General features: G+C 45.2%; 1 protein-coding gene across 2 annotated transcripts in view; it reads right to left on the reverse strand.

The window, feature by feature from the left end:
• The window catches only part of ctif (CBP80/20-dependent translation initiation factor), a 74026-nt gene that overhangs the window by 36735 nt on the left and 19715 nt on the right, over window positions 1-17576 (reverse strand). For both annotated transcript variants that reach the window (XM_076283746.1, XM_076283745.1), the window contains exons 6-8: window positions 17216-17320; window positions 16784-16859; window positions 1507-1583 (exon numbers count right to left, since the gene is read on the reverse strand). In XM_076283746.1, the coding sequence (XP_076139861.1) occupies window positions 1507-1583; window positions 16784-16859; window positions 17216-17320 (258 nt within the window). The remainder of the gene's footprint in view (window positions 1-1506; window positions 1584-16783; window positions 16860-17215; window positions 17321-17576) is intronic.

Consider the following 17576-nt stretch of genomic DNA (forward strand, 5'->3'; position numbering starts at 1 on the left):
CCTCGAACGTTGCAGCGCTGTCTTCATCAGTTTAGCTGGTTCCCCGGAATGTTGGGGTAAAAGTAACATGCATCATTGCTCTTTGCCAAAGTGTCTCGCTGAGACAATTCCATTGTGCTCTCGCGAGAACTCTGGATTTCCAGGGTATTAAACGACAACATTTCAAGGTCACCTTTTTATCTTTCTCCATATACATTCCGTGTCTGAGCTGTTATCACACCATGGACCAGGAATCATGGTACTGATTTGATTTGGGGCCCCCCAACACTTTGACGCCATCAGTAATATTGAATATTGTGTGATCATTCACATCAGTGGCACTCCTAGACTCTGCTCGACCCTCCACACACACACAGAAAATTATGACTTATGTCACATGTTTCTATTTCATATTTTGGAATTCATAAACTTTATATATATATATATATATATATATATATATATATATATTACGATTTATAGTATTTTATCTTCATAATTACTAATAGCTAAAAAATATTCAGTAATTTCAATACTTCATATTGATTTTTAAACTATTATACTTCTCTTTAATATTTGGTGTTTTAAGCCCCCAACGTAGTCTTCTAGGCAGCGCTGCATGGAAGGCACTAGGGTTAGGGTGCCTTGAAGTCGACGGTCGCAGCGCTGCCTTAAAGTCGACGGTGGGGGCTTAAAACACCATCAAGCGTCTAATTGAGTGCCTGTCACTTTAAGAACAATGTGAAAGTAATTAGCTTTCATTCTCACGGTTTTAGGCTAGAGGAAAATAGTCATGTTTCAGTTATTAGTCAGGTATTGTGATGTTTGTAATTTCAGGGTATTGCAACAGTTTTGTTGTATCGAAAGTCTAGGCGCTCACCCTTATGACGTTAGGTGCACCAGTGCAACCCAGGAAAAAATTTAGTCGCACCCTTAAAGGTGCCATATGTAAGAATTGAGGTAAAAATATCCCAAAAAATGAGCTACATGCATCAAAAGAATGAGAAGAAATAAGGGTGATGATGTCATTAAAAAAATGACAAGGTATAGTGCTGCAGAGATATCAACCTGAATTAGCATGCTAAATTACTAGCCACAGGTGTCATAATACCAGTTTCGGCGATGGGAGGCGGTATGCGGGCAACATAACCGCCAGCCAAACTGCAATATACGTGTCTCGGTTGTTACTCTAGGGTAGACCAACTCACTTTCTGGAGGTATACTGGCCCCATCTTTTATGGAATGTGGAGTATGAATTGATTTTTTGGCGGACATTACACATGGCACCTTTAAAGATTTTAGTTGCATCTGCGACCAAATTAGTTGCACTCTAGAGCCCTGCAGAGAGACACATACTGTACAGACAGACAGACAGACAGACAGACCAACAGACAGACCAACAGACAGACCAACAGACGGACCACAACGCAGACAGAGATACAAACAAAACCCACAGACATATAAACAGCCAAATAGAGAGGAAGAAAGGCAGAAGCAGAGGGAAGAGGAAATGAGACTTTAACTCACCGCCTGTCATTGCGCCGTCTTCTGAAGAGTTTTTTGGTGTGTGCGATTTCAGCTTCATTAGGCAGAGGAGGAAAGGCCTGTGGTGGAGGAGATTAGAGGAGAGAGAGGGGAAAAAAAGGATTTAAATGACTGACAGGAATGGAGTATCTATATGTGACACACACACAGACGAATAATAAACATACAAACACAAACACACCCCTACCCAAAAAGGTTGTCTTTGAACAAAGATTATGAATTAGGAATATGCATGATGCCTATAGAGTCTCCAGTTCATTCTTGGAGATGCATTGGAAATGCATGCTCAATTTGCCCAACAGAGCACAGGCAGGCAGAAAGACCCCACCCCCAATACACACGTCCACAGTCCAAACAGGAGACCAAAACTGCGCCAATCAGCCAACCTGCAACCTCTAACACACTATACTCCCCTCACTGCACACACAGAAAGGGAAAAGCACAGGCCTAAGAGATGAGAAGCCAGGAGTCGGCTTCTGACTGAATTCCAAAGCCATCGGAATTCCAAAGGCACTTCCCACTCTGGAAGGCGTGACATAATCCATTCCACTTAATCCAGGGAGACGTCACTCATTGTCAGCTGGGCGCGGGAAACCAGCTCTCAACAGATGGTCGGCACCCCTTGAAATAATGAGGAGGAAGGTTTGTTTGTGTCTCTGTGTCATTGCAACTATACAGTGAGTGTCTGTGTATGTATGTATGTGCCAATATATAGTGTTGCACACAGACTGTTTTTTCCCGTCACACTCATGGTCATTAATCAGACGGTCAAAGCCAGAGCTTCGGGGAGAGTCTGTAGTCTCAACAATGAGGAAAGGCATCACTGTCTTTGATCCAAGATGATCCATCACCTCCCTAACTGGCAGCTAGCTCACCTTCAGTGTCTCCAATTAGTAATCACTCATTTTATTTTTCTATTCTATTTTATTTGCCTTTTTCAATTTGAGTTATTCTTATTGGGATGATCAGTTGTGGATTATACAAAATGGTAAACCAGTCACATCCGGCACAAATATCCACATGGGGTAGGGAGTCAATAGCTGAGCAACCCTTTTTGTTCAAAGCACAAAGGACAAAGGACAAAGTGTTGATTAATGTGTGAGACATTCAATAGTGTGGAAATGAATTCCAAAAACAGGGAAATGTACAATGTACAGTCTATGTACTACAAATGGTGGAATGTTTCTGCAAAGCCTCGACTTCATTCCTCTCTCCCATAGTTTTCTCTTGCCGTGGTTCTACAGCTAGAATGTACAACCAAGCCACACTGAACGCCAGAGGTGAAACACGGCTTCCCCTGCTTCCCCTGCGCCGTGCTGCTGAGGAATGGTGAGTGTGTGCACGCACGGCTGACTGACTAAATGTATTAGACATGGCTCTCCTCACACACCAAGCAGCTCAGTCCCGCCCTGCTCCTCCCATGTTGCAAGAGTTGCCTCTTTTTTTTTTTCTCCCAACGTCTTCACTAAAAGCCAGGCGAGCCAAACCGCTGGGCCCTGATTGGTGCTTGCTGATTGGTCCCAGATGTGGAGAGCCGCTCTTGGAGCATGGTTTCCAGGCTTGTTGGCATGGAGATAAAGGCTTCAGACACAAAGCACCCTGCAGCAAGGCTGCCTGCCTGAGACCGGAGCAAAAACAAAATGGCCTCTAAAAGGGACCATTCGTGCTTTACAACACACACAAACATGGGAAGAAAAACAGATGGGAGAGAGAAAGAGGGTTGCAAAGAGAAAAGAGACATGGAGAGATAAGACCTATGACTGCCTAAGGTGCTAAAGGCCATTTTATTCTAGCCATTTTATTGGCATGAAACGAAGCGTGGTGAGAGGAAAGTTAGTTGTGTGTGCTGACGGAGGTCTGAGCCCATTAAGCAGCATCTGCTGAGCCAGGGTAACGCGCGCGCTGCCACCGGCTCCCCTCCGCTCCAGCGTCTCCGTGTCCTTCGCAGGGCTCTCACAGGGCCAGACGGGAGCGGAGGAGCAGGCTCATCACTTCAGACACACAGCGCAGCGCAGCGCAGCGCAGCGCAGAACACCCACAGTCACTCAAAGTGATGAGCAAGGGTCTCAGCTGCCTGCCGTCGCCTGAGGTTGGCAGAGGCAGAATTCAGCCGCGCTAAAACCACACTGCACTGGGGCTGCCTGACACTGTTCTTCTCTCAGAGCCACTGAGGTACACGGAAACAGCTGTCAGAGTATGCAGGGAGCGAACGAGAGGAAAAAGACAGATAGCAACCCAAAGAGAAAGACAAACAGAGAGACAGAGTCAATTGCATGTTTAGCTACTGTTGCGCTCCTCTAGGATATCATTAGCTGCAATTCTCCTTCATAATTGTAACCAGATGATGATCTCAATTGCTGTATACATCCGTCATCTTCAAAGCTGGAAAAATGCAAATATTGACACAATAGAGTCAGAAGCATTCTTTTTAACACTGAGGTGTCAAGAGTGTATGGTTTGGCATGTGTAAAGCTCTAACAGTTCCATATGTTAATGTCAATGTTAATGTTATAACTACATATCCAATTCAGTTATTAATACTGAAGGTTTTAGTTTGGGAAAAAATAAAATGGACAATCGCCTCAGCTAAATACTCCCAGCTAAAAGACAGGAACTGTCTGAGTGTCTGTCTATTGGCTCCATCACAGACAAAGGGCATGCAAGACGTGGAGGAGGACAGATAGCACACAGGGAGCCCCAGATCAAAGGGAGGAGCATGTTCAAATATACAAGCGAACACAGACACACAGTCCCTCAAATGCATACAAACACAGGGGGCTCTGCACGTCTCGGGCAGTATTAACCTCCGACTTGGCATGGGACTGCAGACGTGACAATGGGGCGGTGAGTCGGCAGCAGCAGGAAGCTCACGTATCGACTGCAGTGCATTCCACAGGTCAGAGGTGACGCGCCTCGGTGACACACACACACACACACACACACACACACACACACACACACACACACACACACACACACACACACACACACACACACACACACACACACACACACACACACACACACACACACACACACACACACACACAAAGTCACACAAAGTCACACAAAGTCACACGCACCCACATGCACGCCAATACTCCATTCCAGACAGAAAGCATGAGGATATCAGGTCTTCTCACTGACCAGCACTGAACTAGTTAATGATGAGTCATCAGTGAGGTCACAGCAGAGCAGTGCCATTGGCTGTGTTGATGCAGCCTGGCATCAACATCACTGATGGAGCCAACATCCACACCCTAGCATCCAACCAGCGGAGGGACCAGAGCACCTTCAGTCAATTATTTCAGATACATTTCAACAGATTCATAAAATGTACTTTCAAAGACACGCTTAGATTGTCACTTTGGACTAATCTGTTCAACAATTCTTTGTCTACCTCTACTTAATATACACTTTCTACTTTCAGTTGTTCTCAGTCCATCACCTTGTTCCTGTTTTTGGCACCATGAATGAGTTTCAACACTTTCCTCCAGTGACCTTCCTCTGCCCTGAGACCGTGCTTGCTGTGAGACGCACTGGCCCCAAGTGCGCCTCTCCCCACAGCCACACATGACTCAAGACATTCCCGCTCTCCTGCTGCGAGGCGCCACACAGGAAGTCATGTGGTGTGGGCCTAAATGACACACAACTCACTCCATCATGGTTCTGGAACACTGCCCAACCTCACAGACAGACTTGCGATGTCAAGAATGTCACACAATCAAACATGCGTGTGTGCTTGCATGTAATGGATCCATGTTTGTGTGCACATACATGCAAGACGGCAGGTCATTGATGCTCTGTGTGCTCCGTTTATATTTGTGGTAGTTTGTTGGGGGGGGGGGGGGGCTGAATGGCTTGTTTGAGGAGAGTTCCCAGCATCCTCTTTGTGTTATGATCCTTTTAGATTAGGCACATTCAGGGAATGAACTTTCCATTGTTCCCTTGCCTCACATTTACCTTGGCCACCAGCCAACAGCAATATATTACAGCCGACATACACACAAAGCAATGTATATATGTTGTATGATCAGCCATGGCTTTCTTCAGGCCACGCATAGGCCAGAATCGGAAGTATGGAACACCCAGTCTGCTGTGCACATGAAGCCAGAGAAGGCGATTCAAAACGTGTCAGAAAGTCGAGACCGGACCCACGTCAAAATTTCGGTGTCCACCACTAGTTCATCCAAAACAAACCAGAAAAGGGACTTAAATTGCTAAATATCTGAATTATCCTTTAACTATTTAATTAGATTGTTTTTTAGTTAAATGTGCGTGTTTATATTAGAGACTATATATGAACACCGTATACAATACTAATATTTAAAATAAAATTCACAGAAAACACAGATTTTATTTCATAAATCTACTGTATGTCTGAATGCAGGTTAGTTGCCATGGAAACATACAGTCTAAAGCTTACCTTACATTGGTAAACACCATCTTACAATTACTCATTAGAGTGTCAGAGCTTTCTTGAATATGGTGTTCTCCATCTTAAAACTCATACTAATTGATTGATTGTTCAGTCTGGGCTCAAATTGATGAACTTAATTGTTTATTGTCTTTGTGATCATCATGTGCTCCTACTGTAATTGTTGTATTTATTATACATTTGTATCTTAATATTTGTTTTAGTGAGGTCAATAAGTAGTTTAGGGCAATAAGGAAGGTTAACTGTGAATGTGGAGTCTGAACTAGGCTGGTTTGATGATTTAGCGAGTATTCATATTGCTCTAATACTATGTTATTATATGAGATCATATAATGTTATGTTAGCATAAGTTACTGTGTAGTTTGGAAACAGGAATAGGACGTCATGGAATGAACATTTCTATGATTAAGGAGAAAAGCAGATTCTGGACAACTTTAAGTTTGGCCATCACTGACTGTGACTATCTTGAGTGATCTGTAATTCTCTTGATTAAAGGATCCATTCTGATATTCAGATATTCAGAATGCAGGGAAATCCAACAAATCTCTGGACCCTGGCCTATTTACTTGTTTTGGCTCACTGATAGGGACCCTTAAAAGGCAAGGCATTGTACAAGTCAAGCAAAGCATCTCAGTGGCACAGACAGATAGGCAGAAAAACTACATATGACTAGGGGATATACCAAGATTTTATCATCCTTTAGTTGAACCCAACATGTATTTCTTTATCCTACTTGGAAATTAAATGACAAAACATGAGGAATTTTTCACTTTTTGAGAATGCCACCATAAAACAGATCTAAACCAGTGTTATAATTTAAAGCTAGATGTCATCTCACCATTCAATTGATCTTTTTATGACTGAAAATTTTGTGAACATAACTCTTTATCTCGGACAAAAGAGGCCTGAAGGCTGGACCAGTGCATTTCCTCTACTGACATACCAATCATAAACAAACATCCGCACAGAAATTGAGGTTACTTGACTAATTCAATGTTTGACAGATTGAGAGGGAAAACACCCCATAAAAGCTTCTACAATTGCCTCTACAATGCTCAGAGCCACCAGCCTCTCAAGACAGTCGGCAAAGATGTGAGGATAAAGAGTGGGGCTCCCCCACGAGGTCTACTGTATCAGTGCCTCTCATTAGAGCCAAGGAGAGAGAGAAAGGAGCATTTAGTGAACTGACTTCTTCTAGTTCTTCTGGCTGGAGTCACTGTGAAAGCCCTGGGGACGGAGAGCAGCCCGACTGCTACAGGAAGGAAGAGGAAGCGAGGCTGGCTGGTTTGATAACAGAGTTATTCGACAAATCAAGTTCTTTTTATTGGCCTTGTATGACTGAGCTTCACAGATCACGGCGAGACAGAGGACACTGCCAAGCGATATCCTATTTGCTGCTTTAGATTACCTTTGGCAGCCATTTTGAAGAAGATCTTTGTTCAGTTCCCCCCAGAGTCCCTCCCACCAATGTACGCAACCTACTGTAGTGCTTTGTCCCTGAGGGGAGAGGACCACGAGCTAACCAACCCCCTCAGTCCATGAGTACTCTTCAGATCAAATGTTGCATTTCTTTCTACAAAAAGTTGAGGATGGTTTTGTGGTCAGGAAGGCACTAGGGCTTATTCATACGAGGTGAAACAAACGTCACCTGGTACATCTTTTACACAGTCAGCGGTGACGGCAAGATGTTCTCCCAGCTATGCCTTATACAGCCCATCACCAGAAGTGGCCTCAGCTGGTCTGGTGCCTGGAAGCCAGCCAAGCATGAAACAGTTGTCTTGCACACATCCATTTCTCCCCCTCTTCCGTGTCCTCCTCCTCTATGCTAAAACTCTAGCGGCTCTCTTGTGGTTGCTTGGCAACAGCCTGACAGATACTAACATAACCAGCTTACTCTGTGAGTTTCTCAAAAAATGACATCTGTTTCTTAGACTCCTCCTATCCAAGCAGGTGACATTTCTACCATTGCTTTGTCCTCACTGAGGCAAAATGGAGCACCCACTCAAGTTAGAGCCCTAGTAAAAACACACACACACACACACACACACACACACACACACACACACACACACACACACACACACACACACACACACACACACACACACACACACACACACACACACACACACACACACACACACACACACACACACACACACACACACACACACACACACACGTACACACGCACGCCTTAGATTGTGTGTATATGCATGCACACTCAATCACACATATCATCGCACCTCTCTATAAGTCAGCTCCCTTGTCAATTTTAAATGATGTTTTCTCCAGCAAAAGTGGAGAGAGAGAGAGAGAGAGAGCGAACACAATAACTCAGACAGCGAAAGGGAACTGTGTGCACCAGCCAGCTGGCAGCGGCAACGCGTCCCCTTGCACCCCCCTCAAGACATGGCTCCACGCCTCCCTCCCTGACCCCAGCCGCTGCCTTTACTTCATTAGTGCAGGCATGCAGGCGGCCCGCCCCGAGCCCAGTGGCAGCACAGAAACCAAACAGGAAACGGTCTGGAATGTTCTTGTCTTGGGAGCTGGAAAAGGAAAACTCTGCCAGAGCCCTGCTCTATCTGGGACCAAGGGGCATGCATGCGGAGAACAAACAGAATCCATAGAACATGGGAACTCAAAAGACCAAGAAACAGAAAGAGGCAGCAGCAAACCCCTCCAACTAGACCAGTTTAACGCTAATGAACACTGCAGTCCATGTAGTCAAGCCCCAGATTATTCATGCCCATGGCAAGTTGTGTTTTACTGAGCCTTTTAATTTGACCAATAGATGTCTTCTACTTGGAAATGACATCAGCATGAGACAAAAGATCATCCACTGTGCTAGAGATCTAAATGGGTTCAACTAGTTCTGTTTTTCCTTAGTCAAATAAGAAATTGAATAACACAAAAAAATGACATGTCACATGAGTATGGGCTATATGTACTATACACTTATTCCTTGCACTATGTTGCCCTAGATTACGCCAGTTCATATTTCCATCTATGAGGAAAAGAATCAGCAATACTTGCTCAGGACAATCTGATCTAAACAACGGTCTCCATATTCTCAAAACAGCATGGCCCTCTGCCTCTCTGCTCTGTAGATATAGGCATAAGGGGATGAGTGCACAGACTGTGGGTGACTAAAGGGGGGATTGGCTGCTCGTCAGCCATCTCAGTATCCCAAAGCAAATCTATTTCTGTGGATGTGGATCTGGATCTTCCTCAATATCACTTGCTCTGACTCTCCCTCTCTTTCAATCTCATTCTCACTCTCTCACCATCAATCTATAGCAGTCTCTCAGACAACAAGGGACTCTGCTCGGACTTTCTATCCTCGCGTTCTGTTTATTGTTTGGCTTTTTTTCCCACCAGCCTCTTGTCGTTGGCCGTGTTCTGGTTTCTGTTACATAAGCACAGCTCGTGCTGCCACCGAGGCTGGAGTTCACACAAGCCAGATAGGATGGGGGCTGGACAACGCAGACCACACACTCCATCTCCCCGTCCTTCTCTTCTTCTTCTGCAGTCACTCTCTTCCACTCCTTCCTTTTGTTACCCTCTCTGTTTTTCCACTCCTCTCCTCTTCAGCAGCTCCTTCAAAACACATCAGGACACACTTTTGCTGTTTGACTCATTTGCAGTCGTTTGTAGTGGCTGTAACAAATGCAAGGACTGTTACTTCCTGACCTGAGAGAGAACGTGTCCGTAAGAGAAGTAGAGGAGTAGGAGAACATGGTTCTAAAACTACTTCACTAGTATGCGTGCATGTGACTAAGAGTGTGGAAGTGATGTGAGGGGCGCAGAGATCCGGTGACCACACAGGGCGATGCCCACACAGACATTGTTTACAGTTGCCATCCATCGTGAAGTCTCGCTCTCCCCTTCACTCTCTTCACACTCACTCGGAGTCTGTGTGGACTGTGTAGTGTGGTTGGTCTGGTCTGGCCTCTCATAAACACAGGAGGGAGAGGCGCAATGAGGATCCTCTGTTCTAGTCTGCAGGATTTCCAGGGCTGGGCCCCTAAGAGGTTTGTTCAGACGTTCACCCTGAACACTGTGATGCAACAGCCTCTCTATTTAGACAAAATCCTTCCCCCTACCATGTCCACGATGAGGTCATAACAAATAAGGTATATCGGCGCTTGTATGTGCACACACTTAAATGTTTATATGTATGTCTGTTAGAGAGGACATGACACTTATGTTCTATGATTATAGAATTATGGGTAACACTTTACTTGACGGGTGAGTTCATAACACATTCATAGCAGCTGTCATAAACTGCACATAAAGCATTCATGAGTGTTTCATGAGACATGACTCAACATTCATACCAAACCTTTCATGAATTTGGAAGACAGAACGGCGAGAGCTTGTCAAAATAAAAAACCAAAGTCGCAAAGCAGCATTGCCGTTTTTGGACCAAACCTCTTACCTGATCATGTCACATCTGAGTCATTGGGTTACTCCAGTGCCAAAAAGACAGAACATGGTCAAGCAAATAATGTTTGTTTCATAAAAATGTATTTCTTTTATGATGTAACCTTTGCAGATGATTTCTCATCTTTTGCTACTGGGAATGTCCAACCGTTCGTTCCAGGTTACACAAATACGGGTCAGCTGAATGTAAGCTAGTTTACCTTCCAGTGTTAAACTCAGTGATTATGAATACTTCACAACTTGTATAGTAAAGTGATATTCGATGTAGACTTCATAAGATATTCATGAAATATTTACAAAGGCTGGAGAGATTAAATTAATGGTATCCAGGTTACACAAATACAATGTTGGACTTTTATTTTTACAAGTTGTCGTCGTTCTGTCTTCCACATTCATGAAAGGTTTGGTATGAATGTTGAGTCATGTCTCATGAAGGTCATGAATGCTTTGTGTGCAGTTTATGACAGCTGCTATGAATGTGTTATGAACTCACCCGTCAAGTAAAGCGTTACCGAATTATGTGATTGGGTGTATTCATATAGCCTGGATGCCAGCCGAACTTAGCCCCGGTCACAACATTGGAGGTTGGGAAGTTCGGTCTGGACTTTATGGAGCAACTATGCCCGAACCAGAGCGGTTCGGAGTCACGGTTCAGACCAGAACTCCTGAACGGTTTTGTTCAGAGCTGAAAATGCAACTGTATTTGACAGAGGACAGATGTAGGTTTCTAGTGACAAAATATTAGCTTTCAGTATGGTAAGATGTCTTTGTAAGTGACATTTAGATTTCGCCATCACGTCTGTTGTACAAGATATTGACAGCGTAATAACCAGAAAACAATGTTAAGGCATTTGTGGAGAACACGGCGGCATTTGTGGAAAAGAAGAACCCCTGTAACCACAATCACATCCCAATGGAGCAGTATCAGACTCAAATACTGACTAGAATTGAGTATGACGACATCGGGCTAATATTCATACATATGTCTATTGTGGTAAGAGTGTATGTAGAGTGCAAAACGGTGTGTGTGTGTGTGTGTGTGTGCAAGAAGAATGAATGAATACAAGCGTGCAAGTGTGGCAGTGAGCAGCAATAACAAAGTCGGTGTGTTTGTGTGTGTGAAAGTGACAAAGTATGTGCGGGGGTGTATTAGTGAATGTGTGTGTTTGGCAGTGAGCATAAGTGTGTGTGTGTGTGTGTGTTTCCACGTCTCTCTAGCAGCCCTGCTACTCGGCTGGCTGATGGCAGGCCTGACAATGGCAGGAAAAGGGTGTAGGAGGGGGCGTCCCGCCGGCCTGACCTCTTTATTGTTCTCCCGTGGACGTGGAGGAGCAAGGAGGAGGCGCTCCCTCCATCTCCCTCGTCCCCCCCCAGGAGCACCGCGCTTGGACCCAGACCCCCGGGCCCTGCGCTCGTGCTCCTGTTCCTCAGCACGTAGACCCCGGGGCCACTCTGTCTGGCCACACCGGGCCTTTGTTCAGCAGGAACCGGACACATCCTCGCTGACTATGTGGCAGACAGGGTCAAACCCCCATGAACACCACCAAAACCACTTGGAGGGGGGAGGAGGCAGTGGTGGTGGTGGTGGGTGTGTGTATGTGTGTGTGGGGGGGGGTATGAATCATGAATCATACATCATACAAACACGCACACACACACACACACACCGCTGTGAGCACCGCTGTAGCAGGGCAGCTCACTGCTCCGGGTTAGTGTGTGCTTCACCTCACTGTGTTTACTGATTCACAGATGGGATAAATGCAGAGACCAAATTCTATGTATACGCAAGTATACTTGGCCGAGAAACCTGATTTACATTTGGGAGCAGTCGTGGCCTACTGGTTAGGGCTTCGGGCTTGTAACCGGAGGGTTGCCGGTTCGATCCCCGACCAGTAGGAACGGCTGAAGTTCCCTTGGACAAGGCAGCTAACCCCTCACTGCTCCCCGAGCGCCGCTGTTACATTTACATTTACACACACACACACACACACACACTGTAAAAACATATAAATCAAGAGGACCTTGATTCTTACATGTAATACACATAAAATGAATAGATGGATAGATAGATGGATGGACAGATTGATACAGTAGATTGATCAGTACATAGTTAAAAAGATACCTTACTCATGCCAGAGCAAAAGCGAAAGCAAAATGGAGCACAAGGAAAAGGCTGAGATAGAAATGCTCCACTGGAGCCATGGCAGTTGATGCAGACAGACATGGAACAGCTCAAGCGGACGGATATGCGTCCAGTACATACTGTACGTGCACATGTGCACAGCTACACTTGGCCACAGACGGCCAGACTGGACTGCGGGTGGAAAGCGTGCGGTTTCTCAGAATGGGAAAAGCGACAGCGTGATGCGGTGCGATGCGGTGCGAGCCATAACTGCTCAGTGGCAGCCGGAGCACGGAGCACTACCCTGTCTTTGTGCCAGATCACACACAACAAGGCAACCAGGTCAGACAATAAATGTTCATATAAATACACACACACACACGCAGCTCCCCTACCATTCCCACACATACACACAAATCAATCCACGCACATTTATGATCCTGACTGGCCCACGCTGACTGGGGAGAGTGTGCACTGGGCCACTCTGCTGCTTGGCTAGCCCCACGGGGAATTGTGCTTACAAGCATATTCTAGGTCACCTCGTCTACTGACACATACACAGATGAGGTTAAGCTTCCCATCTCACACAAACACACACTCACAAACAAACACACACACACACACACGCACGCACGCACGCACGCACGCACGCACACACACACACACACACGCACGCGCACACACGCACTCACACACGGTAGATATGTGGGAAGCGTCACTAAGCCTGGAGGGGAGGAGATCAGGAGGACTGATCAGACGTGCTCGGAGCAAACCCCTGGAACGCTGTGAATTCTGTCTGTCACAACAACGGCTTCTTGTTGACAACATCAGACAAATGACCCAGGCAGCCTGTTCAAATTCACTGCCACAGGCTACATGAGAATGAGGAATGAGGAGGAATGATTGTTGTGGAGTGTGTGTGTGTGTGTGTGTGTGTGTGTGTGTGTGTGTAAGAGTAGGCTAAAAAAATGACAGAGGGACACTGACAGTATGTGTTTGGGTGTGTGGCAGGGGGGTGGGGATGCAGCGTGTGTCCTGCCAGAAAAGCATGGGCTCCACATGGCAGTCTGTCACGGCTCGGCTGAACTAGTACAACAAATCAGTGAGAGGAAGAACAGCTTCTAATCGTGACGAAACATCTGGATCAGACAGAGACAAACATGGGTCTTGAAGGGTGATGAAACCACTGGATGAGGCTGAGAGCATTGTGCCAGACTCACTGACATCAGAGCCAGTGGAAGTTTACTGTGACTGACCTCAGACGCTCGGAGTGGTCATAGATGTAATCACAAAGGTCAGGGAGACTCATGTTGATCACACACCGTCTGCTGGTTCCTGGCGACAGTGCAGCCATTCAGAAAGTATGTGACACAGGAATTGTACATCAGAGCACTGCCTGGATGTTGGGGGGATTGGAGGTGGAGGAGGAGGTGGAGGAGAGGCACTGAAGCTTCCGACTGATCCCCCCCCCCCCCCAGGGGAGACTTCTTGGCTGGGGCTATCCCTGCAACACTGCAGAGGAAGTCCCTTTTCCTTCTGTGCTATTCCGGACCAGGTACTTTCCCCATTAAGAGCAGGTAGCTGCTATTCAGAGAGCCAGACAGGAAGCGGGTTTGGGGGCGTCTATTCCGCATGCAGAAAAGACCCTGAATGGCTGAGAGCGGCCCAACGGGAAGTTACCAGACATGGCCGCCAGTTGTTATCATTTATCTTAACCTTTTGATCATGTTGACATCGGTTTATACATTTTCCCTTCCTAAAATAGCATTGAATAAAACCCATAATAGAGGATAAACAATATAATAAAACAATAAGAAAATGGGCCCCATTAACAATCATCAGAGCTCAAGGATCTCTGGTGATCCCTAGTTTGTATAAAGGCCGCCGATAAGGTACCTGGAGTCTGAATGTTACTCAGAACCTGTCCAGGCCTCCACACTCTACACAAGCCATGCTACTAGAGCCCTGCCAATGTCCTTCTCATACAGAGGTCTGGTCAAGTCACCACAACAGGCCATCCAAACCTCACCAGTGACAAACACAAGGACTCCGGCTGTCCAGCTCCGTTTGTGCACAGGTCTTATGAGATATATTAAGCATATAAAGTTCAAGGGAGGAAGCGATCACTCCTGCCTGCTGGTGACCTGAGGAGACATCAGATGATTTATTGGGGAGGATGATGACATTTAGGTCGTAATCTTGTTTGGGATGAGCTAAACACCACACTGAACTCTAACTGGCCTCTAATAACTCAGTTCATTACTCCATCTGATTCCCCGCTCTTAAACACATTATCCTGCCAGGTCAATAGACAGTCAGTTTTTCAACCTCTACAAGTGGAACTCTCGAGACACAGACCCGTACAGAGAGTCGTCACGCGTCAGGGAAACATCATTCCTCAGCGGCCCAAATCCATTAGATGGAGCGGACTCTATATGCCCATCCCGGCCACTGAGGTTGACCTGGTGCCCCATGCATAGAGCTTCCAGGTCATGGGTTCTATGTCGAAATATGCAAAGCACCCAAAATCACCACAAGCAGCATGGAACTGAGCGTGACTCTATATGCTTGATGGTGGCGACAGGCTGTCTGAGATGAATCCTCCATAACACAATGGCCGCCTCTGTCCCCCTCTCTCTGCGGCCTGCTGCAGAGGCTCTGTGAGGGCAGGCCAGAGGAAGGAGGCAGGCCTACGTCATTGTCTCCTCAGAACAATGGCCTGGCATGGCGTAGTGCCACGCACTGACGCGGACACCGGGGCAGGCCCTGGCACCACAGCAGCACCAGCATGGCAGTGTGGGCAGAGGGCATGGCCCAGGGTGCACGTGCCCTCTCTGTGCCACCCTGCCTGCTTCCTGCCCATAATCAGACCATTACAGTGGCACAGAAACAAAGACAATCATGGCTGACTAATGCAGCAGAGACACATTATAATGCAGCAACAAATATGGGGAGAGTTGTAGGCAGTCATAGGCAGCAGAACACCAACTGACATTCAGGACACCAACTGCCCTTGGGAAACACATGCTTGATATTCTCAACCTCTCAGGCTAGTGCAACTCATACTGCAGCCAGCAGAGGTCAGCAAAACTCTTTCATTGACAGAATTTTCTACATGCTGAATTTGAGGGGCGATCGAGAACTACCGGTACAATGCAGCAGAATAACAGAATATCCATTTAAATAATACATTTTTATTTTATATATAAATAAATATTTTATATTTAGAATTTAAATTAAACGTTAAAAGGAAAACAAATTGTTTTCAATTTTACACTGGTCACATGCCGGCAACCTTCAAGAATATATATAACCTCAATTTCCTAGTATTTGACAAATTCTATTAAATAAAATAGATTTTTAGGTCTCATTGGTATATTACTACAGATTATATTGTAGCTGCCTAAGTGGTCGCTAATCTTTCCTTCATGCCAACAGTGAAGAACATCTTGCACTATGTCTGCGGCTGAGTACAGTCCTCTGAAACACATGTCCAGTTTTAGGTTAAGCTCAACTGAGCAGGTATATACATCATGGCAACATCTATGTGCTCTGCGTAAGGGACTTCACCTTGACCACTGCAGTGTGAAGAGAGTGCAGAGCTCAGTGGACATAAAGACAAGGCTGTACAATCAGCAGAGTTGCCACCCACTTCCACTGACAAGCTTTCACACTTTTCCATGAGTTTTCAAGGACCAAATATGACATTTCCTGGACTTTCACAAGCTACAAGCACTGCAGAAATCTGCAACAAACCGCTATCCATGGAAGAGCAAAATAACATAATTAACTACATTAGAAGTACTTCCAAACAGAAGCATACTTCAAAACTTTCAATGATTTTCACGTAATGTCATGCATTTTAAAATTCAATGACTTGTCAAGCTCCACCATGACGGTGCTTTAGACTAAAATTGGAAGGTCAACTGCAATTATTTTGCCGTCATGGTCTATAAATTAATTATACAAATCAACACATACACATAAACAGAAAATGTATTGACAGCACTAATCAAGATAATATAGCTTCCTCTTAATAGCTCCTGATGTAGGAAGAGAACTGTTCCACTAGATGGCAGTAGGTGATTATAAAAAGGCAATGTTGGCAGATTTCATAGCCACTAGGTGGCCCTCTAAACCATCCACTGTAAGAGGATCCTCAGTGGCCTGACCAGAGTGAGTGGATCAAACTCCACAAAATTGGGTTAAGAGGAGCATGTTACAAATTTAGTTTGGAGTCCCAGAGTACTCACTCTTAAACCAGGCAGAAACTTCTCCATCTCAGTCAGATCAATGCCATCATCATCATCAAGCTTGCCCTTTATCATCCTAGGGTGGGAACAGAAAGGGCGATCAATAGGACATAATGATTCAGTGACAGATGTTTAAAATTGATCTGATCAGCCTAAAGCAGTGTTTTTTTCCATCACTGATTTATTGCCCAACAGTTGTGGGAAAATATAAATGTTGTTTTACTTAAAAACTAAACAGATGAAAATGTATACCTAAATTGTACAATAAAATCATTAGGTACTTTTGAAATTCCTGAAGAACATTATTGTCTTGCATGAGCACTTGAACCCTTGTTGGGCTTTGAGATTTGGGTATACAGAACCTCCTTTGGGTAGCTCTAGATCTAACTGCCTACCTACTAAATGAATGAATTAGAATGTGTGTGAGCTCACCCCTCACGATCAATGTGTGGGAGGTGCTTTGGTGTCCCGCGGTATGGCTTCCTGTGAAACTGAGAGAAATCCAACTTCTCGGGCTGAAGATCCCATGTGGCTCCACTGTTCAGGGCAAAAACATCCACGCAAACACACGCAAGGAAACAACAGAAAACAAAAATCAAACAAAATACATGTATTTCATCAACACATAAGTTCAATGTTTTGGTGGAATATTATATGGATGTTGGCAAAGATTATATTGTTTTTTAGTTTTGATCGAATCCACTAATATTTTCACCTATGCAGGAATCAACAAGCATGACACAATGTTTTTATTTATTCTTTAACATGTTAAGCTGTTCTGATTGAAGTCCAC

Source organism: Alosa pseudoharengus, unplaced genomic scaffold (genome assembly GCF_046254945.1).
Source record: "Alosa pseudoharengus isolate Yale_2024_CS ecotype anadromous, Long Island Sound unplaced genomic scaffold, YU_APseudo_1.1 YU_APseudo_1.1_scf_14, whole genome shotgun sequence".
In the NCBI taxonomy this organism is placed as follows: domain Eukaryota; kingdom Metazoa; phylum Chordata; class Actinopteri; order Clupeiformes; family Clupeidae; genus Alosa; species Alosa pseudoharengus.